A 25,523-nucleotide genomic window follows, 5' to 3' on the forward strand; every position below is an offset into this window, starting at 1 on the left:
AGTAAATTGGTGCTAAACTCTCTCTGAGAATATGAGTTTAAGAAGAGAAAATCAATAAGTAAATATTTTGTGCAAAGTTGATAACATTGTTCAATAATTTTTCATCTGCCTCTGCCTAAATATCTGGCCCAGCCTATAGTAAAGTGTTTTCTGATCCTCAAAGCTGAGATTCCTTACTATCTGCAGCAAACAAGTTAATCAGTTAGCTTACTTATGCACAACAACAACAACATAATCAGAGTCTAATCGGAAAAGTAGGATCTGGAGAGGGTAGGTAGAGTATAACAATAACTACAACAAAACAATACAAATAGTCAGGTAGAGTATAACAATAACTACAACAAAACAATACAAATAGTCGAGGTTCAAGAAGTAATATGAACGGACGTCAAGACAACACACTGCTGTTGATTGTTGATTGTAGAATCAGTTATTACCTGATCTAAAATCATGTCAATAGAATAGTCTTGAGGAACAAATGACTGGTAGTAAATATAGACAAAAATGGCCATCACCATCTGCACATTTACAACACAACCTTAGCTTATCTTACACTGTTGACCTTCATAATAATAAGAACCACTTCGGTCTCAAAACAAGAACAATCAAGTATTTTATCTGCTTCTTGAGTGTTACCTGGCAATCCATCCTATCTGTGAAACCGCCATGTCCAGGAATGTAATAGCCAAAATCCTGGACGATTCCACGTAAAATGAAGAAAATGAGTAACTAAAATGATCAAAGATAACATTCAGTTTCCATCAGAAGTCATACAGACCTTGATCTTAAAGGCTCTCTTGAAACCACTAGCAAAAAATCCCCCAAACGGAGCGATTATGGATGCAAATAAACCCAAGCATAAAGCATGCCATTGCACAGGAAGTATCGATATCTCCTTCAGAGGGAACTGTAACATTTCACTAAATGATAATGAGTATGTAAGTTCTGTAAGCAACAGAGCAATATCAAGTAAAATGTAGAGTTCTGAGTAAGTTTACGACATTTGTTAGTGCTAGACGAGGGACTACCAGTTTGATTTTGCAGAATTGTGTTTTCACAAAACTAATGTTGACACGCGTTGAGCTTAAATGAAACAATGAGGACTAATATAACCGATCCCAACCTGTTAGAGACTGAGACGTAATTGTTGTTGTTGTGTTTTTACAAAACTCAATACAAGCTTGTTAACATATTAGATACAGCTACGCCTCAATCCCAAGCAAGTTGGAGACAGTTGATAATACAAAAACGAAATATTTGATCAAACTTAAAACTCAGCAAGTAACAAAAACCACATATCCTTAGTAGAAAGAACTGTCAAAACAGTTGCAGAGGATTCATTCTTTTCAATTTACCATTAGGATGATCTATACGATGAGTTTTGAGGCTGAAATAACAGTTTTATACTTTTAATTTCTCGTACAGCTTTAGTTAGTATACATCCTGGAAAAGCAAGATCATAGCTTACGCAAAAAAGCAATAAACATCACGGATGCAGACTCACCCATTGAGTCAATCCAGCTATAGAATAGTATTCTGGTTTGAATAGAGGACCAGGATCACACTGAAGCCAACCAGTCGATAGGTCCTGTATTTGCTTTGTTAGATTAGTAATCATCGAGAATCACACTCGATACCTTTCTTTAACTTAGATAAAATATCTCACCTTTCTTGGACATGTCAACCATTGGAAACGACCAAGGACATTTGCAAACTGCATAGAAGCTGAAAATTTCAATTATACAAAACTTACGTTTCGTTACAGTATACTTCACATTACAATTTTCTGTCTAAGAAGATGAGAGAAGATCAAGTAACAAGCCATATATGATATACCACCTAATGCATCCAATACAACCAATGCCAAAAAGCTACATTAAGTATTGAACACGTCCAAAAGCTAGCTCATGAGGGGAGTCTGTATAAGGAGATCACTAGCCCATTTTCCGACTAATGTAGGACTCTAACACACTCTAAGACACCCTCCCCACCTTACACGCCCAGACCACTAACATTAGCGTGAACAATATAACATGGGGGCTTAAACAGGATGAACCTGACTCTGATACCATATTACTGAATAAGGACGGACCTAATATTATCAGTTTGATCAGAAAACAGTAGGAAGATTAGAAAAACTGGAAGTACTGAAAAGGTGCCACTGACCAAGAAAGCTGTTATCATGGTGGCAACAGATCCTCCAATGAAGCCTTCCCATGTCTTTTTCGGAGACAGCTTGATCAAAGGCGTCTTCCCAAAGAAAAAACCAAAGAAATAAGCTGATACATCATTCATCGCGATAAGTGATGCAGGAAGAAGGAACCTGCAACAGAAGAATCAAATGTTTATGCACTCTACATGAGTAAAAAAACTGTTATACAATCATTTATTAACTTCCTGAGAACTTATATATTACCAAAAAATGCCTTCAAATATGTTGGCTACAGTAAAAGAGGATTGAGTGAACACCACAAATAGAACCATGTGAGTCCACGCATACTGACCAAACTGATACTTGTACGTCTTCTTCTTTAACGTTAAAATGAACCAAACAAGTCCTGCAAATACAAACAAGCATCACATATTTAACATCTCCGGTTAAAAAGCTTGTGAAACACAATAAGGTAAGTTAAGGCGTATTCTCAAAATCCCTATATCTATAGCTATGACAATAGGGACATTATTTGGTAATATAAAACGATTTCTTCCACTTCTTAATCTCAAACAATTCGATTAGGGGTGTCAATACACAAAGATTTAAGGTCATTTCTTCAAATTGCTCTCCATTCTAAGTTCTTCAAGTCATAAATGATAGAGTGACTCGAAAAATGCAAAGAAACAAAAGCAAAAACGAATGGATGTCAATGGAAATATGTTATCCCAAGTACAACAACAACAATAAACCCAGTGTAATCCCACAAGTGGGGTCAGTGGAGGGTAGAGTAAACGCAGACCTTACCCCTACCTGGTGAAGGTAGAGAGCAGGGGCATAGCTACCCTATAGTGAGGCCCTTCGTCGGGAAATAATACCGTATATATAAGTAAAATGATATACAAAGTGATTAATGGACACCCTTAACAAAAGAAAAACATGTTGTAGCCTAGTGGATTTAGATGTCAGATTTCAGTGCTCATGTGCTCGAATCTCACTAGAAACAATCCCCCCCCCTCTCTTTTGGACACCCTTCGAAAAACTTCTGTCTCCGCTCCGCCACTGGTAGAGAGGCTGTTTCTAAAAGATCCTCGACTCAAGTGATGCATCAAGACCAAAATATATTATATCAAACTTTTCGAGGAGATAAACGAACCTGCAATATACAGAAAATAGCAAAAGACCATCTGATACTTTACAATCTTGCTTACTAACTTATAAGAGAATTCATCAATAGTTGCAGTATTCACAAGTTGTTGGCTGAGTATACGTCCATATACAAACAACATGCCCGTGAAGAAAAAGTACCTGAATCGAACAACACAAATATTCATACACACTCTAGTTAGTAGTTATATATCTCTTTCAATATTGAGTAGTCGAAACTCGAAATCATATAGTAAAATACAGAGGAATTCTTACCAATTTAGTTGCCTAAATCCAGGAAGACACTTATCTTCATCTGTTCTTCTAAGTAGATTGAACAATTCAGATGTCATGATGATTTGGATCACAACAACCATTGCACAAATATACAAATGACCCAAATAAAGTATGATTATAATGCTTATAAGCATCCACAGAGATGAATACGTTCGAATCCACATTGTTTTGTATTTGTTTTTATCATCCATAAGTAAATGACCTCCATTTAATTTGCTTAGCTCCGGAAATATCTGACATAAAACGACATTTCACTGTAACAATCATATTTAATTTCTTCTGAAATCATTTATATTAACAACACATTTCTATTATCATGAATTACAATATGATAAGGAAAAAAAAGAAGTTGTTATACCACATCTTGTGTTCGTCTACGTCGAATTCGAGTTGGCGTTGATGGTGATGAAGGCATCGTATGATCATGCATTGTTAATTTTTAATTTTTTTTTGTTGTTCTTCTACTTAATTATGAACAAAATTAAAGCTGAGGTTAAGTTAATTAGTTGTTAATTTCTTAGATTAATCACAAAGCTACGTGAAAATTAATTATTTCAGTTTTAGCTAAATCACGAAAAAAAAATTAAAATGGTGATTCGTAGTTGCTGATTTATCGGTAGGGTGTAATAAAATTACAATTGAATATTAAAACTTTGTCCGCTTCACCTGCATGTTACGGTTGGTCTTTTCATTGCCAAATGGCACTCATTTTAACTTAACTAGTCAATAGATATTTTTGTGGATTATTAAAATATTATTTCCTTCGTCCTAATTTGATAGTTTTTTACAAAAATTTAAATATTTAAAAATTATACGAAAAGTATTATAAAATATAATTTTTTATATATCAATATAATGAAAAAGCACATCTTAAAATTTGATCCAAATTCTTATAATTTAACTCTAAAAAAAGAAAACCATGATAGTTAAAAATGGACATAGCCCGTAGGAAACTTATCCTAATATTTCTCTTTCATATTGCATATTAACGCTTAAAAATTGAAAGAAAATTCAAAACGTTTTTTAATTTTATGCATTTGTGTGTAGGTGAGAGATTTAATTTGAATCTGGCATTTTAATTTTTATACACGGCAACATTTCAGCCAGAACCAACATGGGTTGTGGAGCACTGGTGGGAGTACTTTATCCTTAATCAGAAGTCTCGAGTTCGCGTCTTGAGTATGGAGAAAATTTTGTTGGGAGCGCCACCCTAGAATGGGCCCTGCAGTGCGCGATCTGAATTTAGTCGAAGCTTCAATATAGACTCCGAACATCGAGTGAAAACAAAAAAAAACATTTGAGCAAATCTTTCTTATCCGCTAGCGGCTGGTCCTATTGAGGAAAGCCTTATGGCTTTCAAATACTATATAAATTTTCATCTCTTAGATTTTTTCATATTCGGATGATTCGAAATACATAAGAAAAAGCTCAAGCATAATAACAATAATAATAATTATAGAACAAATCTAAAATTTATCCTCAATTAATAAATATCTTATATGAATTTTTCATTTCTATTAACTTAAAATTAAAATTAAAAAAAAGAATTAGGATGGAAAATTGAGAAAACGACAAGTAAAATTGGATTAAGTTCATAATGATGTCGAAATACAGGTGCAGTCACATGAAACATAGATCTTATTTCGCTTTCTCGTATCCTGTCCGTGACAATTAATTTCCTTTTTATCATGTCTTCTTTTACTTTTATTATTTTCTCGATAATGAAATAACATATTTTTTTTAAATATAATCTCCAAATAGATATGAAAAATGAAATAAAATATTTATCGTATCTATGAATTGTGAAATTGATCATAATATAGGCATCACCTGAAATGATTATAATAGTTAAAACAACTGTTACCTATATAATATTTCATGTTGTTGAGTGATTTAGGAAAAAATTTATTCGCACCAGGTGTTTAAATTAAATCAAAGTAATATTTATTATTATGTGATTTAATAAAGTAAAATAAACTATAAATTTAAACACATGACATGCATGTATTGACCTCGTATAAACACGTGATACGAATAAATTTTACCTAATAATTTGTCCTCTACTTAATTATTTTTTTCTCACTTTTTGACTTTTGACAAACTGTGTTATATCATCGATTTATATTTTCTATTAATTTATTATTATTATTTTTATGTAAATAAAGTATGATCATAAACTATCTCAATATAAAATTGACAAAACTTTATAAATATTATATACTAAAATCTTATTTAAAAAATTGACAATTCTTTTTATTTTATTATTTTGGGTCCCAATATTTTGTTTTAGCTTTCACTCTACAACAAAACTTGCCAGCAACTCATCAACTCATACATGATAACACAATTGTTACGATGTCGCCCCTAATCCATGCAATTGCTCTTTACTAATATGCCCTTGTTGTTGCCCTTAATTACGTACTTGCCCCTACACGCATACAATGACGAAGCTAAGATTTTTAATCCAAGGGTTTCAAAATCTAAAGAAGTAAATACACGAACTAAGCAAAGAAGGCTCGACATCTACCATATATATACATAAAATAAAAATTTAATCATGTATAAATAATATTATTTCCATCGAAGGAAATTTGAAACCCCTAAATGTGTGTTAACTCTGCTCATATATGTATTTATAAGATTAAATTTATCACATTATAAAATAGATGTTAAATTTGTTTTTTAATATACATATTTAATTCAATATAATTTGAACATGTATATTAAATTGTTTAATCATAACTTAAGCTTCAGTATGTATTTCAATCTCCATCTAAAAGTAGTCAAACAACTTATCAATTTTATATATTCACAAGGACTATAGACTATAGTTTATATGATTTTTAATCAAAGTGGCATATAAACCGTACTAAAAGTGCCGTTATATGGAGTTACGTTCTGACAATTCTGAAAAAATAATCTATTTTATATTAAGCTATATTTTTTAATTAAGTAATCTATTTATCAAGGCATATATCATTGTGAAACTTAGATCTTAAGCAATATTGAGTGCATGTGTTGATAATGTGCCTTCTATTCTTTTTGTGATAAATGGTTCGGATTTAATTAATTTAAATATTTAATTATTATGTATAGAAGAGATTAAAAAATTTAGATTTAATGAGTTCAATTTTTAAGTTATTAATGTTAAACTTTTTGTGTGTATTTATATAGAGAGGGAGGAGGTAGGGAGAGAGAGTGTCGATTGAATAACTATTGTGTTACTAGTATGCATATACATATTTTATTGAAATTTCTTTTTTCAGTATTTGTTATCATTTTAATTTGGACTCAGTTATTAAAGATTTACAGTACAAAATTATATTTTAAAGATAAAATACTTCTTATTGAAGTAATTTTATTTTTTTATTATCAAAATTCGAGACTTATAATGAAAAATCGTTAAAATAATATTCTTTTATTTTTTTCGAGTTAATATGCCTTGAAAATGCATTTGCAAGGATTTATAAATCCTTCATCATTTTAGATAACATCCACTTTAGCCTTTTCATTTTCTTCTTTGGCTTCATATATCTCGAATTAATTAGCTTTTACTACAATAATTAATTGATCACATTGCATAAACTTCATGGACCATATGTTTAATCCCGCTAGATCCTTGCGTTTACTAGTATCAAACACTTATGTATTGCGAGGATAATCTAGTTTATGTATGTTTCTAATTTGATTTTTGGGTAATCAAATATAAATTGGTATTATAGACACTTTTACGATGATAAAGGTGAAAGAAACAACCCATAGAAAGATTTGTCACCATAAACTGAATTCTCTAGTTGATAAAATTCGTAAATTAATTATTCACGTTTGAAAAAAGAATCGAACATAATAGCTAATAGCTATTAATTAATAAGATAACTTAATCAGCTAGATTTGATCATTACTGAAATAATTTAACTACGTATTTTAATTATAGCCTCGTTTAAAAGAGTCAAATTTTAAATTATTAATCATTGCATTGTTATTGTCTTTAATTACAACTGTCCGTCAACTTTTTTCTAAGCCAAATCACATTATAATACTCTATTCGACATTTACGTCAATTCAAAATATATTTTTATAACAAAACTATAGTGAATTATAAGTTATTTTAATCTTATCTTTTTAACTTAATCATAATAATTTGTTTTAATACAAATCGAGTTTTACCCGAAATGACCCTTCGTTTACCACAAAGACCGTCTGGTCAAATCAGTCAAATGTCCGTTTCTTCTTGTCCTCAGTGTCATATTGGTAAATTTGAACTACAAACAGTGGCAAAAGTGTAAAGAAGTTTTTATCTTTTCATTGGCCCCCACCCCCCCGCCCCTCTATTTTTCTTTTTTGTCTGAATATATCCTTTTACTCAGTTGTTTACTTAAGCTCCCTACCCACCCACCCCAGTTGTCTCTCTGATTGATACAAAAACTCATATATACTGATTCTGTGAAGTGAAAGTTCGTAGATCTGAGAACGAAATCTCACCAGAAACTGCCTAATTTGGGTAAGCATTCTCTTCATTTTTGTTCGTTTTTGTTTGTTTTTAGCTGTAGAATGAGCAATGTGCGACGTGTTTGTATGGATTTTTTGAGTTAGTTTCGATCGATTTTGGAATGAGATCTAAGTGTTTTGAGAGTGATTATGGCGTTTTCTCTTTAAATTGATGTGCATTTGTGTGAATGTGAGGGTTTGGAGTTGTATTTTTTGTCTTTTTATGGAGGATTTTTATGTTTATATTTGCTTTGCTCGAGTTTTGATCGAAGTGTTCTGAGAGTAACTGTGGTGTTTTGATTGTTGTGAATGTGCTGTTTTGGCGTTGAATTGATGTGCATTTGTGTGAATGTGAGGGTTTAGAGTTGGATTTTTTGTCTTTTTATGGAGGATTTTCATGTTTATATTTGATTTGCTAGAGTTTTGATTGAAGTGTTTTGAGTGTTGTGAATGTGCTGTTTTGGTGTTAAATTGATGTGCATTTGTGTGAATATGAGTGTTTACAGTTGGATTTTTTTGTCTTTGATGGAGGATTTTCATGTTTATATTTGCTTGACTCGAGTTTTCATTGAAGTGTTTTGGGAGTAAACTGTGGTGTTTTGATTGTTGTGAATGTGCTGTTTGGCTTTAAATTGATGTACATGTGTGTGATTATTGTGAATGTGCTGTTTTGGCTTTATATTGATGTGAATTTGTTTGATTGTTGTGAATGTACTGTTTTGGCTTTAAATTGATGTTTATTTGTGTGAATGTCTTGGAGTTGGATTTTTTCTCTTTGTTGTAGGAATTTCATGCTTATATTTGTTTTTCTCAAGTTCTGGTTGAAGTGTTTTCAGAGTAACTTGGTGTTTTGATTGTTGTGAATGTGCTGTTTTGGCTTTAAATTGATGTACATTTGTGTGGCTTTTGTTGGAGGATTTTCCTGTTTATTTTTTGCTTTGCTCAAACTTTTACTTGAGAGGTTTTGGAGTAACTGTGAAGTTTTGATTGCTGTGAATGTAGTTTTTTGGCTTTAAATTGGTGTATGAGTGTACGGGCTTGGAGTAGGAATTATTCTCTTTGTTGGATAATTTTCCTGTTTATTTTTCTTATATCAAATTTTATCCGAGTGTTTTCGAGTAATTGAGGCATTTCGAATGTTGTGAATGTGCTATTTCAGCTTTAATTTGATGTGCATTTGTGTGAACTACTGAACTTAGTATAGGTGCAAAAACCATTTTTCATAAATGTAGAATATTTAGTGACTTAGTAATGCTGATGTGAAATTTCAGCAACTTCATCATCTTTTGCTGAAATACATGACCTAAGATTGAAAATTTAGCTTAGTTTTGGAATCAATTTCAGGTTTGGTTAACGTGACTGAAGATGGCAGCAGTGGATGATCAAACTCCTCCTGTTCTTGACGAAACAACTTGCGGCACCCTACTACAAAAGCTGCAGGCAATTTTTTTTTTTGTGGATCGCCTCAATCTTTTAACTAACTTAAAAAGGAACCAATGAAGTATTCTCTTAAATGTATATACTATGTATGTAGCTGATGGATAAAATGAACTTGTCTTTTGATGCAGCAAATCTGGGATGAGGTTGGTGAAACTGATGATGAGCGGGACAAGATGCTTCTTCAGATAGATCAAGAGTGTCTGGATGTCTACAAGAGAAAGGTTGACCATGCTGTGAAGTCACGGGCTCACCTTCTTCAGGCATTGGCAGATGCCAAAGTTGAACTCTCCAGGCTGCTGTCAGCCCTTGGAGAGAAGACATATGTTGGAATTGTGAGCAACCATACTTCATTTTTGTTATAAATAGACAGAAATATGTAAATTTCTTTTGTTGCAGCTGGAAGTCGTAATTCTTCCTCTTATGCATATTTTCCTTTCTGTGGTTGATTCTCTAGCCTGAGAAAACTTCAGGCACAATCAAGGAACAGCTTGCAGCTATAGCACCAACACTGGAAAAACTATGGAAGCAGAAAGATGATAGGATAAAAGACTTCTTTGATGTACAATCACAAATTCAGAAGATAAGCAGTGAGATTGCAGGGGATAGCGAGCAAGTTGAGAGTCTAACAGTGGACGAATCTGACTTATCTGTAAAAAAGTTGGATGAGTTTCATGTGCAACTTCAAGAGCTCCAAAAGGAGAAGGTCTCGTCAATATTCACAAGACAATTTTTATAATCTGCTTATCTGGATCGTGCTTGTCAGATACTCAATACATTCTTGTTTGAACTTGCAGAGTGACAGATTACACAAGGTCCTCGATCTTGTGAGTACTGTGCATGACCTTTGTGCTGTTCTTGGCATGGACTTCTTCAGTACTGTCACAGAAGTTCACCCAAGCCTGGATGATTCTACTGGTGTACAATCAAAAAGTATTAGCAATGATACATTGTCAAATCTGGCTAACACTGTCTTGGTATTAAAGGAAGATAAGAAGCAGAGATTGCTTAAGGTAAATATTCTTACTGTTTTAAGTATACCAGTTTGGTTTTCCTAATTATACTTCTCATCAAGTTTAGAATGCCTCAGGCATATTCTGCAATTTATATTATTCAGAATTTGGATCCTCCAAGCACAACTGTCTATATTGATTGGAGTTCCTTTCCTTGGAATTGTTTCAGTCTATATGGACGTTCAACTGCACATCGTAGCAATAGACAGTAGTCGGTTTAGCACTTACTCTAAACATGCTATAACCAGTTATATATCATGATGGTGAACATTACACTCAGTCCACTTCTTTTTGAATTCAATTCTCTTCCGATCTTTCCTCCTCTTGCAGCTTCAAGAATTAGCAACTCAGCTAATTGATTTATGGAATTTGATGGATACCCCAGAAGAAGAAAGGAGCTTATTTGACCATGTTACCTGCAACATATCAGCTTCAGTAGATGAAGTGGCCATTCCAGGGGCTCTTGCTCTTGATTTGATTGAACAGGTAGCTGGAGATAGATCTTAGAATCCACTTCAAGTGCTTTTGCAGCTTGTCAGTTGTCACTAACTGTGCTTTTCTATTGTTATTGTCAAGGCTGAAGTGGAAGTTGAAAGGCTTGATCAACTTAAAGCTAGCAAGATGAAGGAGATTTCTTTCAAAAGACAGGCTGAACTGGAAGACATTTATGCTCGTGCCCACGTAGAGATTGATACTGAGGCTGCTCGAGAAAAGATTATGGGACTGATTGATTCTGGTAATGTTGATCCAGCAGAATTACTAGCTGACATGGACAATCAGATTGTAATTGCAAAAGAAGAGGCTCATAGTAGGAAAGAAATATTGGAAAAAGTTGAGAAATGGATGGCAGCTTGTGAAGAAGAGAGCTGGCTTGAAGACTATAACAGGGTATATTCTCTCGTTTTCATCATGTTGTCTTTCCTCTTTCTCTTTCATTTTCCTTGTGTGGATATATTCCTCAGGCTTTTATTTGTAATTGAGAAACTGTAAGTGAAGTTTAACAGTTAATGGTAAAATTCTGGGTCTTCATGCCTGTAGTTCATCAGATCAACATAAAGGTATCTCTCCCTGGAAATTATGATGATAACTTGCCATAAATTATGGTGAAACAGGATGATAATCGGTATAATGCAAGCAGAGGGGCACACTTGAATTTGAAGAGAGCTGAAAAGGCTCGGATATTGGTCAATAAAATTCCAGGTAAATCCCGAATTAATGTTTTATCACTGTTAAAACTGAGTATTGTGGGTATTAGTGCTGGATATGTTTTTGAGGATGAGACTTGTAAAAGAAGTGGTTTGGGGATGATGCAAGTACTTGTTGTCAGTTGTAAAAAGGATTTATTTGATTATCTATCTAGTGTCTTTGATTTGTTAGTTTTGCCAAGGAGCTTATGGATTCATTCTTGCTTGATGTTCAATAATTTGAGATACACTGCTTTTCTGTGAAAATATCGGTGAATATTAGACGCTGAGTCTGAATATAATATTTGGTTATGCAGCTCTTGTGGACTCGTTGGTTGCAAAAACTAGAGTATGGGAACAAGAGCGGGACACCACATTCACTTATGATGGTGTTCCACTACTTGCCATGCTAGACGAATATATGATGCTCAGGCACGATAGAGAAGAAGAGAAAAGAAGGCTGAGGGTAAATACAGAACCTCTTACCTAGCATTAGTTTTTGCTTAATATCATACCAAGAATGACTAACTGAAGGACTCACTAAATGTTCTTTTGATGCCTGGCAGGACCAGAAGAAGTTCCATGAGCAGATGAGCAAAGATCCAGAAGTATTTGGATCTACGCCGAGCCCTGCTCGACCACTTGGTTCTAAGAAGGTAACAGGTCCACGAGCAAATGGCAGTGCCAATGGGCCGGCAAGCAGAAGACTGTCTCTTAATTCCCACCAAAACGGTTCCAGGTCAACTTCTAAAGATGGAAAGAAAGAAGCGAGACTCAGTGCTCCTGTGAACTATGTTGCCATGACCAAAGACGATGCTGCGTCTCACATTTCTGGAACTGAGCCTATTCCTAGCACCCCATAGTAACTGCTGAATAAGAGATGTGTACTCACATGCCATTGTGTTCTGTTGTCATTACTAGTCTAGTTTGTAATAGGATAAATATGTGGACAGTGAGTGATCACAGAATAGAGACCTAATAGTTTGTGCTATATTAGAAAGTTACTTCTATTCTGACAAAGTTACAAGTAGAGGTGGGCATGGTATGGTATGATTCGGTAATTTTGGTTCTCATTCTCTTAACAATACTATATCAGTAGTATATCAAATTGATGCAATGTTTTGTAGTATGATAAATTGGTAATTGTAATTTGTTGACATACATGGACAGAAAATTCTGAAATAAATATTTGATGCGAGAACTAGAAAATCTTTACTGGGGAAAACTTAGATAGAGCATAAATGTCAATGAAAAATAGATTCATAAACGCAAAACATAACATTTGATAAAAATTGAAAACGATACTCCGTGCTAAGCTTTTGTTCTGACTTCTTTCTGAGTAGCTTTAGTTCTTGCGTAATCGTCATAAATAAACCATATCTGTATTAACTCGTACCCAATTAGCGTAAAAATAAATAAATTGCGTAGGTCTCTACAACAACCGCACCCACCACCATTGTTAGCCATTGTTGTGATGTATCCGAGTCCAATACTAATTTCATCTCGGTACTGAAACATAGTGATCGATTTGGGACCCGATTTAGCCATACTAATTTCATGTCGGTATCTCTGAGCCATAACGATCGATTTGGAATTCACTACACTATGATTTGATAATACACTCTTCTCTGATATTGCAATAACACTATTAATGATTTTGATACTACACTCTTCAAACCATTTCTGACCTATAGTCATCGATATGGGATTCGATTTGATATTCGATTTGATAGTATACTCTTCTTTGTTTGTTGCAATAACACAGTTAACCCCAAAAGCTACACTCTTACATGTAGGTATCTTTAGTCATAGTAATCGATTTTGGATTTGATACTTCACTCTTCAATCCAAGAGTGAGACGATCGATTCAACAGCAAGACATTGAAGATTCCCATAGACATTCTCACAATAAACCTAATAACAAAATTAAAAAAAAAAATACTTGATATAAACTATATACTCTTTATATAAATAAAATTTCATATATAAACCTTTTTCCAAATCCTATTTGAATGAGATAACGATTTACAAATCCAATTACTAATGGGACTCATCTAGTCTTTTCTAAATATATGAATCCTTATGAAACACAATAAAATAGGTAAAAATAAAAGGACAAACACAAGTTTAATTTAGAAGATTAAAAAATTATTAAAAACAACCGATTAGCAAAAAGACACAATAATTTTATCCTATTAATTTTAATTATTTGTTTGCATTGATCTATTAGTTGTAAAAGGAATGAATTTTCTTGAAAGGTTGCCACTTTCTTTTTCTTTTTCCCTCATTAAAGTCCATTTTACTTCTTATAATGAAAAAAATTGGCAACTTTATATTAAACACAAATTTAATTACTTTTTAAAGAGGAAGGGAATATAAAATCGAATATGAATTTTCAAATCACGCTAATTTAATTTATTTCGGTCTCTACAAAAACTTAACAGCTTCAATCAAATTAAAATTCAATTTTTTTTCTCTCAATATTTAAATTTCACATCATTGATTACTTATTGCTGCTAAAACTAAACAGAAGTAATGTCCTTTGGTAATTAGCCTAGCTAGTATTGAAATTAATCGTTTTTAGTCAAGATAAAATTTATATAACCAAATCCAATTTTATGACAATAATAACTATTTATAAAAATAGATGTAGATAAGAAAGAACTACAAACAAAGAGGATACCCAACAAAAACAATAATAAAAAGGAAAAAACTCTTGTGCGACAATCTTGCAAGAGTCTACCTCATTTCATTGAATATTTTTGACCAATTTCTATGTGCAGCTAGAGAGAAATTTAATATACAAATAAAATTATTTTAACTCAATTCAATTATATACGCATTTAAAATTTTACGTAGATATATAAATACAATTATGTTGTAAAATCAAGATTATAAGAAGAAGACAAGAGAAATAGATGTAGGGGAAGACTTTCTTTTATTCAAGTATATATAAGTTTCATATGTATATATTACAATAGTGAATGAACAACCCTATTTATAGAGTGAGAAATCATTCCAAAGGTCACCATATTAAGTATCATAATAAATAGATACATACTTATCCAAAAAGGTTCATGTAACCTAGTGAATACGAATGGTTGTTCATGTACTAACTTTATGGACTATCCACTTATTTAATGGATTTATAACACTCCCCCTTGGATGTCCATAGATATTGTGCCTCGTTAAAACCTTACTAGAAAAAAACCCTGTGGGAAAAAATTCTAGTGAAGGAAAAAGAGTACACATATCTTTTGATACGCATTATTTGCTGCCTCATTAAAAACCTTTCTAGGAAAACCCAATGGGACAAAACCTAGATTAAGGAAAAAAGAGTACAGTGCGTATTTTACTCCCCCTGATAAAAACCACGATTCAGATGGTTAAGTTTCCGCATTCCAATTTTGTGAACCATCTTCTCAAGAGTTGAGGCCGGTAAAGATTTAGTAAATAAATCTGCTGGATTATCACTCGAACGAATTTGTCGCACATCAATATCACCATTCTTCTGGAGATCATGTGTGAAGAATAATTTTGGTGAAATGTGTTTCGTTCTATCTCCTTTTATAAAGCCTCCTTTTAATTGAGCTATGCATGCAGCATTGTCTTCAAAGAGTATTGTGGGTATCTTGACGTCACACTTCAAACCACATCTTTCTTTGATAGAATGTATTACTGATCTTAACCATACACATTCTCTACTTGCTTCATGAATGGCTATTATCTCAGCATGATTTGAAGAAGTAGCGACAATAGACTGCTTCATAGATCGCCATGATATAGCAGTACCTCCATATGTGAACAGATAGCCTGTTTGTGATCGAGCTTTATGTGGGTCAGATAAATAACCTGCATCTGCATGACCAACAAGATCTGCACTATCTTTGTTAGTATAAAACAGACCCATATCACTAGTTCCCCTTAGATATCGCAATATATGTTTAACTCCTTTCCAATGTCTTCGTGTAGGGGAAGAACTATATCTTGCTAACAAATTAACAGAAAATGCTATGTCAGGTCTCGTAGCATTAGCAAGATACATAAGTGCCCCAATTGCACTAAGATAAGGTACTTCTGGACCAAGAGGTTCCTCATTCTCTTCTTGAGGTCGGAATGGATCCTTACTCACTTCAAGTGATCGGACAACCATTGGAGTACTTAATGGATGTGCTTTGTCCATGTAAAATCGTTTCAAGATTTTCTCAGTATAGGCAGATTGATGGATGAAGACCCCGTCTACTAAATATTCTATTTGTAGTCCAAGACAAATTTTTGTCTTTCCAAGGTCTTTCATCTCAAATTCTTCCTTTAGATATTCAATTGCCTTTTGAACCTCTTCTGGAGTTCCAATGAGATTAATGTCATCAACATAAACAGCAAGAATAACAAATCCCAATGTTGTTTTCTTAATAAATATACAAGGACAAATGACATCGTTTATATAACCTTGTTTTATCAAGTACTCACTGAGGCGATTATACCACATGCGCCCTGATTGTTTTAAGCCATATAATGACTTTTGTAATCTGATTGAATATATTTCCCGAGATTTTGAACTACATGCTTCAGGCATTTTAAGTCCTTCTGGAACTTTCATATAAATTTCATTATCAAGTGAACCGTAAAGGTAAGCTGTAACCACATCCATTAGACGAATTTCAAGATTTTCATGTACAGCTAAACCGATGAGATATCGAAAAGTTATTGCATCCATAACAGGTGAATATGTTTCTTCATAGTCGACACCAGGTCGTTGAGAGAATCCTTGTGCAACAAGGCGTGCCTTGTATCTTACAATCTCATTTCTCTCATTTCTTTTTCGTACAAAGACCCATTTATAGCCAATTGGTTTAACATCACTAGGCGTTTGGACTACTGGTCCAAAAACCTCACGCTTAGCAAGTGAATTCAATTCTGATTCAATTGCTTCTTTCCATTTTGGCCAATCATGTCTTTGTCGACATTCTTCGACGGATAGAGGTTCAAGATCCTCATTTCCTTGCATAATGTTAAGTGCAACATCATATGCGAAAACATTATCCACTATGATTTTTGATCGATCTAAACTTATCCCATCACCTGTAGAAGAACTTATTGAGAGTTCTTCATTTACTTGAGTCTCGGGTTCACTGATTTCTTCAGGAATATCAGGATTAATCAGATCTTGAATTTCTTCGTGAAATTCTTTTGTAGTGTCATTTTTTGTACTTCTTTTTCTAGGATTCTTATCTTTTGAACCCAATGGTCTACCACGCTTCAGGCGTATTTGTGATTCAGAAGCTATGACACTTGTAGATGGTCCTTTTGGGACGTCGATTCGGATAGGCACATTTACTGCAGGAATATGTGACTTTGTTATCCTTTTTGAATCAGTAAATGCGTCTGGCATTTGATTTGCTATGTTTTGCAAATGGATGATCTTCTGGACCTCTTGTTCACACACAGGGGAGCGTGGATCAAAATGAGATAATGACGAAACTTTCCATGCAATTTCACTTTTAAGTTTATTTTTCTCTCCCCCTAATTGCGGAAAATTTGTTTCATCAAATCGACAATCTGCAAATCTTGCAGTGAATAAATCTCCCGTCAATGGCTCAAGGTAGCGAATTATTGAGGGTGAATCAAACCCAACATATATGCCTAACCTTCTTTGAGGGCCCATCTTGGTGCGCTGAGGTGGTGCTACAGGCACATATACAGCACATCCAAAAATTCGAAGATGAGCAATATTTGGTTCATGACCAAATACCAATTGTAATGGGGAGTATTTATTATAATGAGTCGGTCTGAGACGAACAAGTGATGCTGCATGTAAGATAGCATGACCCCAAACAGTAGTAGGCAACTCACTTTTCATAAGTAGAGGTCTTGCTATCAATTGTAAGCGCTTAATAAATGACTCAGCAAGGCCATTTTGAGTATGAACATGAGCTACAGGATGTTCAACTTTTATCCCTACCGATACGCAATAAGCATCAAAAGCTTGGGATGTGAATTCGCCAGCATTATCAAGACGAATTGTCTTAATGGGATAATCTGGAAATTGCGCTCTTAATCGTATCATTTGTGCCAATAATTTTGCAAACGCCAGGTTGCGAGATGATAAGAGGCACACATGAGACCATCTTGAAGATGCGTCTATTAGGACCATAAAATATCTAAACGACCCACTAGATGGGTGAATAGGTCCACAAATATCCCCATGTATTCGTTCCAAAAATTGAGGGGATTCAATGTTAACCTTCATTGGTGATGGCCTAGTAATCAATTTGCCTTGGTAGCAAGCAGCACATGAAAACTCATCATTTGTAAGAATCTTCAGGTTCTTTAATGGATGACCATTTGAGTTTTCAATGATTCGTCTCATCATTATTGATCCAGGATGACCTATTCGGTCATGCCAAAGCACAAAAGTCTTTAAGTCAGTAAACTTCTGGTTTACGATAGAGTGTGCTTCAATCGTACTTATTTTTGCATAATACAGGCCAGAAGATAAAGTTGATAATTTCTCCAATACATATTTCTGGTTTGAGACAATCTTGGTAATACCAAGGTATTCAACATTCATTTCATTTATTGTCTCAACATGATATCCATTTCGGCGAATATCTTTAAAACTTAACAGGTTTCTTGGGGATTTAGAAGAGAACAAAGCATCTTCTATGACAAGTTTTGTCCCCTTAGGCAGAAATATAGTAGCTCTTCCGGAGCCTTCTATTAAGTTTGAATTACCAGAAATTGTAGTAACATTTGCTTTTCTTCTAAGCAAGTAGGAGAAGTATTTCTCATCTTTGAATATGGCGTGCGTTGTTCCACTATCAATTATACAAATATCTTCATGATTGATCATTGAGGTATCCATATATTCTTCAAGATAAAAGATATAAAAGAAATAAACATTATAATATTATTACTAAACAAAAACAATACACAACCTTTTAGTTATTTACAAATCTAGGAAAACATATTCATACTAGTTCATATAAACGACGAAAATGAAATATATTTATATTATCACAGACCCATCACCTATCAGGTGATCTATCTTTCCTTCGGGGTTCTCAAAGAAATCCGCTACATCTAGATGCATGGGTTCAACAGTATCTTCCGTGATAAAGTTGGCTTCTGCGTTATTTTTCACCTCCTTCAGGGAAGCTTGATATAACTCAACCAGGTGCCTTGGCGTACGACAGGTACGTGACCAATGTCCTTTTCCTCCACATCGATAACATTTGTTGTCTGAATTTTTCTTCTGCACTACGTCATGTTTTTCATTCTTCTTTTTACACTGCTGGTGTTGAATGTTATTATTTAGTGCAAGACGATCACCATGATTGAGATTTCTTCCTCGACCACGACCACGGCCACGACTGGGGCCACGACCTTTTTCACGCTTAGATTGGTGAAAATTTGCCGTATTTACTTCAGGAAATGGCATAGAACCAGTAGGTCGACTTTCATGGTTTTTCATCAGTAAATCATTATGTTGTTCAGCAACAAGGAGATGTGAGATTAATTCGGAATACTTTTTAAATCCCATTTCTCGGTATTGCTGCTGCAGAAGCATACTCGAGGCAGGGAAAGTGGAAAACGTTTTTTCCAGCATATCATGGTCAGTGATATTTTCTCCACATAATTTTAATTGTGAGATAATTTTAAACATAGAAGAGTTATACTCACTGATAGATTTAAAATCTTGAAGTCTCAAGTGGATCCAATCATAACGTGCCTGTGGAAGGACAACCAACTTCAGGTGGTCATATCTATCTTTTAAATTGTTCCACAACACCAGAGGATCCTTAACAGTGAGATATTCCATTTTCAAACCCTCATCAAGGTGATGACGGAGAAATATCATCGCCTTAGCACGGTTTTGATTCGATGCTTGATTATTTTCTTGGATGGTGTCTGCTAGACCCATCGCATTAAGATGAATTTCTGCATCGAGTGCCCATGATAGATAGCTTTTTCCCGATATGTCTAGAGCAAGAAATTCAAGTTTAGAAAGATTAGACATTATTTAAAAATAAAGGAAATTCTTACCTCCGAGGCTTTGAAAGTCTTTACTTGAACTGGTAGAGACTCGTGCTGATAACGTGTTGTAAAATCAAGATTATAAGAAGAAGACAAGAGAAATAGATGTAGGAGAAGACTTTCTTTTATTCAAGTATATATAAGTTTCATATGTATATATTACAATAGTGAATGAACAACCCTATTTATAGAGTGAGAAATCATTCCAAAGGTCACCATATTAAGTATCATAATAAATAGATACATACTTATCCAAAAAGGTTCATGTAACCTAGTGAATATGAATGGTTGTTCATGTACTAACTTTATGGACTATCCACTTATTTAATGGATTTATAACAAATTATTATTTTTTTCACACCCCTGCTCTAACCAAAAATAAAAATAAAAAATTCCTTACTTAAGAAGCGAAGGGCAATTTCATAGAAATAGCAATAAAGTCGCATCAATATAATACGACGTCGTTTAGCTCAAGAGTATTCGTCATACAAGGAAGCCATTGTTAATAAAAAAAGCACTGAAGTTTTCATAAATCGAAGCTCGTAGAAGTAGCGATGTCGAAGGATAACGAACCAGCAAAGCTCCTATTACCTTACCTTCAACGCGCTGACGAGTTGCAGAAACACGAACCTCTCGTTGCCTACTACTGTACTCCTAAACCCTATTTTCATTTCATCATGTTGAATTTGGACTTTGTTTATGTTAAATTTGGTTAAAATTTGTTTGGTTTGGACTTTGATTATGTTGAATTTGGTTAAAAGTTGTTTAATTGGGATTTTGATCATGTTGAATTAGATTAAAAGTTGTTCTATTGGGACTTTGATCATTTTGAATTTGGTTAAAATTTGCTTGATTATGTTGAATTTGGTTAAAAGTTGTTTAATTTTTTGTGCAGGTCGATTGTATGCTATGGAGCGAGGATTGAGGATTCCTCAAAATGAGCGTACAAAAACCACTAGTTCCATCCTTGTTTCGCTTATAAATCAACTTGAAAAGGTTCTCTTTTTATTTTCTTCATGAGCTGAATACCCAAATATTTCTTGTCTGTAAGATTCATGAAATAATTTGTACTATTTGAAGTTCTTCTTTTCAATTGAATGCTGAGCGTAACCCCTTAACCCCTTCCTTCAGTTGTTTCATTAGCCTTGATTATTGTATTTCTTTGTTGTTGTTAGCCATCGTCTTCATTTACGTTGTTTCTCCCTATTCTACTTTGGGCTGTTTTTATCTTGAGCTGAGGGAAACAGCCACTCTACCTTTAACGTAGTGGTAAGGTCTGCGTACATTCTACCTTCTCCAGATCCTACTTGGCGGGATTACACTGGGTTTATTGCTGTTGTTGTTGTTCGTGCTTGTTGCGACTGTTATCTTTCTCATTTGTATTTTAGCTGAGGGTCTATTGGAAACAAGTACTCTACCTTTAAGGTAGTGGTAAGGTCTTTGCGGGATTACACGGGTTTATTGTAGTTGCTGTTCATGCTTGTTGCTACTATTGTCTTTTTCATTTGTATTTGAGCCAAGGGTCTATCGGAAACAGCTTTTCTACCTTCTCATGGTAGGGGTGAGGTCTGCGTACAGACAACCCTACCTTGACCCCACCTGTGGGATTACTTGGGTTTATTGTTGTTGTTCTTTTGCTGAGCATTGTAAAGAGAGTCTAATGATGCATTATCTAATAAATAACTGAAAGAGGATTCATATTGCTGGACTCCAAGTATTTTGGGATTGATTAATTGTTGATTAATTGATTGACTAATGGTTAAACAAATATCGAGAACATTTTGTTAATTTTTATTCTTTTTATCTTCGTCAATTGAGTACCAAGATATTTCTTGTAGAAATATGGTTGGTTTGTAGGTGTTGTGAGATTTTGATGAAATATTTAGCATCTGGATTTCTCTGTTGCAATTGAACATTCTTCTGCTTGTATCGGCCATGCTGATCTTGTAGAAGGAAATCATTTTCTAGTCTGGCTGAATGGTTATCAGTTATCACTATGTGAGCTTGTAGTTAGAGAGCTGTTTGATATTTATGTTGGATGTGTCCTTTTCGTCTTCTTGTACGTCATCTTTGTTGCCCTCTTTCTACAGGATAAGAAGTCACTGAAATTGGGGCCTGATGATCATTTGCATGTGGAGGGATTTGCCTTGAATGTTTTTGCAAAGGCTGACAAACAAGATCGAGCTGGGCGAGCAGACTTGTATGGACTTTGTCAATTGAGTGACTTGCAACTTTTGCTTTGCACTTGCATCATTCTTCTTATATGGGATCAGTAGTACTACCTTTTCACTGATTAATGATTCCATCTTGACTGCATGTTTTTTTTGGAAAACAAAAAAGAAAGAAAAAAAAAGGAAACCATCTTGGCTGCTTATCTGGTCTAAATCTGTCATCCTCATGCTGGATGGAATAAGACATCGTTATTATTAGGATGTTAACTGGTACTAGCTTTTCTCCAGCATCTGTTTTGATCTCTTTCAACTAGATAGCTTTTGCTTCATTTCTAAATTTTACCGTCTTACACCTTCCTCTTCGGTTAATTAGTTGAAAAATTTGATATGTGGCTGTCTTTGACCTTAGCTATGCTCATCGATTATCAAAGTCATGTTTAATTGATGATACTAATGTAAATGATGTTAGTAATAGTATTTGTTATAGCATTGAAGCTTGTTTTCGATGGATGGTTAGGAATTTCTTTGCAATGACCGACTGGTTTCTACAGGAATACTGCAAAAACGTTTTATGCTGCGAGTATCTTCTTTGAGATCCTTAATCAGTTCGGTGAACTCCAGCCTGATGTGAGTTTCAATTATATTGTTACAAGCTTTGATCAACATTTTTCTTTCTCTTAGCTTTTATTTACTCTTCTATGATGATACTTGAAAATACATTATTTCTTTTCATCTGTATGGTCACATGTATTTTATATGTATAAGAAAATATGTTTAGTGACATGGGCTCTGCTTGCCAGATTGGTTGACCTCTTATTTTTGTTATCAGCTTGAGCAGAAGCAGAAGTATGCAGCTTGGAAGGCAGCAGACATAAGGAAAGCTTTGAAAGAAGGAAGGAAGCCTATACCAGGCCCTCCTGGTGATGAAGAAGAAACCAGTGTACCAAGTAACACCTATGTAGGTTCCATGCTTGTCGTAATTTGTTGCCTAGTATATTGTTGTTTCTCAAAAAGTTTTGGTAGGCAGAGTAGTTATGGTCATATGTTACAACAACAACATAATAAGTGTAATCCCACAAGTGAGATCTGAGGAGGGTGGTGTCTACGTAGCCTTGCTCCTACCTTGTGAAGGTAGAGAAGTTGTTTCACGTAGACCCTCAGCTCAAGTAACACATATGGTCGTATGTTGCACTGATTAATTGTTGCATTTGTGAAAACAGACCTTAGTTATTGATAAGTTTGAATATGACCTTTCTTTCTGGAGCTGTTTATAACCGAAAGTAGATGGAAAACAATGGGACAGATGGGGGGCTACTTCTGTCCTTTTTGAAGTGTAATCTGAAAGATCTTACAACACAGTCATTTAAAGGAAAGCCTTAAAGTAGACATTCAAAGTTTCTTGTTTTTAGGCCCAATGACGGGCTCTTACTTTAGTGTGTGTTTACCTGTTAATACTTTAATATATATTGAGTTTTGAGCACCCTTCCGGGTGGCCCAGTGGTTTGAGCTTGGGACTTTCATGCTGGAGGTCTCAAGTTCGAAACCCCTTGCCAGCGAAAGCAAGGGGTTTGCCTTCTGGGTCGAGCTCGTCGCACCAAGCTTGTCTAGTGCGGGCTACCTCTCCTATGTGGTTTGCGAGCTATTGCATAGGAGCGGAGGTTTTACCCGGTGCGCACCCAAAGGCTAGCGGTTGCGGATTTCCCTTGTCATAAAAAATAAATAAATTGAGTTTTGAGCTTTGAACATGTGGCTGTTAAATTGCTTAGATTTCTTGCGTGAAATAATTAGTTCCTTTCAAGAGCATCAGAAGACATAATAATTGCAAGCTATTACTAAAGCTGATGTTTAGTTCATTTCTTTTGTTAGACAATGTTGTCCCCACTAATTAGTTTAGTACAGTTTTTGGATTTTATAGCATTTCAGTTCTTGATTGGGACATTTTATTTTGGACAAACAATGTTCTCCTACCTTTAGTAATTAGCCTCCTGTAACTTTGCATGTCCTTGATGCCTGTCTATGAAACACATTACTTCATCAAAATATATAATTGCAAGCTATTGTTGCTAACTGCCTGTGGCATTGTTGCAGGATCTTCCATCTAGTGGAACTGATTCATTCATCAAACCTGAACCAGAATCAGATTCGTCCAATCACATGTATGACAGTGCACCGTGTCCTGCAAGACCGTCTCCTCCAGCAACCACCCCACCACCACCTCATTCACACATCCCTCCATCACCTTCGGCAGCGACCACGCAGTCACCTCCTTCACATTTCCCTCCATCACCTCCTTCCTATCCTAGTGGTGAGTATCCTTCTCATAATTTTCAGCAGCCTCCACCCGGTGATGCATCTGAAAATTCTTCTTACTCCCAGCCGTATCACCATCAACCTTATGCGCAAGAACCGCAGTCGCACTTGCCGCAGCCGCACTACCCTTCACAATACCCCAATTTCCAGTCGTATCCTAGCTTTTCCGAGAGTAGTCTTCCTTCTGCACCATCGCATTACCCTTCTTACTACCAAGGTGCGGATGCTTCGTATTCCACATTGCCTCCATCTAACACTGCGAACTATCCATCAAGCACTCAATACAACTCAAATGACAGAAATGGGTCTGCACCAGAAGTTGCAGCTGCTCCTGTGAAAACATACGCATACGACAGCAATTACCAGCCCCCTCCGGAGAAAATAGCTGAAGCACACAAGGCTGCAAGGTTTGCTGTCGGAGCTCTGGCATTTGATGACGTCTCTATCGCTGTAGATTACCTCAAAAAATCACTTGAGTTGCTGACAAACCCATCAGCTGATCAATGAAGTCTATTGTGCTAAACAGTTGGACTAATCGAGTGTGCAAACATTCTTCTGCTGTGTTTTCACTATTTGATTTATTTGTAGATTGTGGTTTTCATCGACTGAGCTATCGTTTCATAGTGTTGGTGTTATGTATGCATGCGTCTACGAGTCCCATCATCGTTTTTCTTTAGAGAGCTAATATATATGTGGTGATTCTGTACTTTGATTTGTTTGATGAACTATGTTCCTTGGAATATTCATCAATTTGATTGCACCTAGAAAAGAAACAAGAAAAATATATCTCCATAGTACAAGGAGAGAATCATAGTAATGCACAAATTTTAGTCATCTTGAGCTGTGAGTTGAAGCTAAGTTGTCAGCTTCTTTACATTAAGTAAATAAAAGTGTTTTCTCAAACGCCTGATGCGTCTAAATGAGAATTCAACTGGTACCAGTGTATATTGTATGTCTAACAGTTTAAGCTTTTCGATGAGATTATAATTAAGTCGATGCATTAATGCAACTAACATTTATGAGTTTTGTCCTTGTTATTATCAAGTTCTATGTTTATCATCAAACCTCATTTTTCATTTTGGGTATTATTGATACCTCCAAGGAAAAACAATATCTTTTTCTGTAGGGTAAAAACATAGCCTAATCAAATTTCTTTTCTAGATTCCTAGGTTGAGAAAAACTATAGATACAAATTCTTGATTTTTTTTCCTTCTGCAAGTCATGGGTGCAAGTACTCTTTGTGGGTTTGGACAAATTAGTCTAAAATGCCTTTGGGCATCAATGAAGA

At 34.7% G+C, this 25,523-nt stretch overlaps 3 protein-coding genes across 3 annotated transcripts; 2 read left to right on the forward strand and 1 right to left on the reverse strand.

Annotated features, from left to right (window-relative positions):
* Nucleotides 1–36: 36 nt before the first annotated feature.
* Nucleotides 37–4,110, reverse strand: LOC107025322 (phosphatidate cytidylyltransferase 1). Its single transcript, XM_015226106.2, has 11 exons — nucleotides 3,954–4,110; nucleotides 3,575–3,828; nucleotides 3,309–3,460; nucleotides 2,417–2,558; nucleotides 2,167–2,323; nucleotides 1,667–1,714; nucleotides 1,505–1,588; nucleotides 779–907; nucleotides 637–693; nucleotides 438–518; nucleotides 37–180 (listed from the first exon to the last, which is right to left on the reverse strand). Exons 1-11 carry the CDS (start codon nucleotides 4,023–4,025, stop codon nucleotides 91–93), a joined length of 1,266 nt encoding a protein of 421 aa, XP_015081592.1. The 5' UTR covers nucleotides 4,026–4,110; the 3' UTR covers nucleotides 37–90.
* A 3,847-nt stretch (nucleotides 4,111–7,957) lies between these two features.
* LOC107026032 (65-kDa microtubule-associated protein 1-like) lies at nucleotides 7,958–12,846 on the forward strand. The gene is made up of 10 exons (XM_015226860.2): nucleotides 7,958–8,096; nucleotides 9,428–9,523; nucleotides 9,652–9,855; nucleotides 9,978–10,226; nucleotides 10,318–10,533; nucleotides 10,864–11,019; nucleotides 11,110–11,421; nucleotides 11,646–11,733; nucleotides 12,035–12,183; nucleotides 12,284–12,846. Exons 2-10 carry the CDS (start codon nucleotides 9,449–9,451, stop codon nucleotides 12,578–12,580), a joined length of 1,746 nt encoding a protein of 581 aa, XP_015082346.1. The 5' UTR covers nucleotides 7,958–8,096; nucleotides 9,428–9,448; the 3' UTR covers nucleotides 12,581–12,846.
* Nucleotides 12,847–20,201: 7,355 nt separating this feature from the next.
* On the forward strand, nucleotides 20,202–25,138 carry LOC107026449 (protein HOMOLOG OF MAMMALIAN LYST-INTERACTING PROTEIN 5). The gene is made up of 6 exons (XM_015227415.2): nucleotides 20,202–20,402; nucleotides 20,650–20,750; nucleotides 21,845–21,954; nucleotides 22,477–22,552; nucleotides 22,755–22,883; nucleotides 24,014–25,138. The coding sequence occupies exons 1-6, from the start codon at nucleotides 20,309–20,311 to the stop codon at nucleotides 24,740–24,742; spliced, it is 1,239 nt and encodes a 412-aa protein (XP_015082901.1). The 5' UTR covers nucleotides 20,202–20,308; the 3' UTR covers nucleotides 24,743–25,138.
* The last annotated feature ends 385 nt before the right edge of the window (nucleotides 25,139–25,523 follow it).

Source organism: Solanum pennellii, chromosome 7 (genome assembly GCF_001406875.1).
Source record: "Solanum pennellii chromosome 7, SPENNV200".
Lineage (NCBI taxonomy): Eukaryota > Viridiplantae > Streptophyta > Magnoliopsida > Solanales > Solanaceae > Solanum > Solanum pennellii.

What these genes read in the sequence shown, in the direction of transcription:
- LOC107025322 (XM_015226106.2), bottom strand. Translation starts at nt 4,025, where the DNA reads ATGCATGATCATACGATGCCTTCATCACCATCAACGCCAACTCGAATT. An exon ending in GTAGACGAACACAAGATGTG is followed by an intron (nt 3,829 to 3,953) that starts GTATAACAACTT and finishes GTTTTATGTCAG; the next exon opens with ATATTTCCGGAGCTAAGCAA. An exon ending in CCATGATAACAGCTTTCTTG is followed by an intron (nt 1,715 to 2,166) that starts GTCAGTGGCACC and finishes GCTTCTATGCAG; the next exon opens with TTTGCAAATGTCCTTGGTCG.
- LOC107026032 (XM_015226860.2), top strand. Translation starts at nt 9,449, where the DNA reads ATGGCAGCAGTGGATGATCAAACTCCTCCTGTTCTTGACGAAACAACT. An exon ending in AGAAGACATATGTTGGAATT is followed by an intron (nt 9,856 to 9,977) that starts GTGAGCAACCAT and finishes TTGATTCTCTAG; the next exon opens with CCTGAGAAAACTTCAGGCAC. An exon ending in ATTGGTCAATAAAATTCCAG is followed by an intron (nt 11,734 to 12,034) that starts GTAAATCCCGAA and finishes TTGGTTATGCAG; the next exon opens with CTCTTGTGGACTCGTTGGTT.
- LOC107026449 (XM_015227415.2), top strand. Translation starts at nt 20,309, where the DNA reads ATGTCGAAGGATAACGAACCAGCAAAGCTCCTATTACCTTACCTTCAA. An exon ending in TTATAAATCAACTTGAAAAG is followed by an intron (nt 20,751 to 21,844) that starts GTTCTCTTTTTA and finishes CTCTTTCTACAG; the next exon opens with GATAAGAAGTCACTGAAATT. An exon ending in GTGTACCAAGTAACACCTAT is followed by an intron (nt 22,884 to 24,013) that starts GTAGGTTCCATG and finishes GCATTGTTGCAG; the next exon opens with GATCTTCCATCTAGTGGAAC.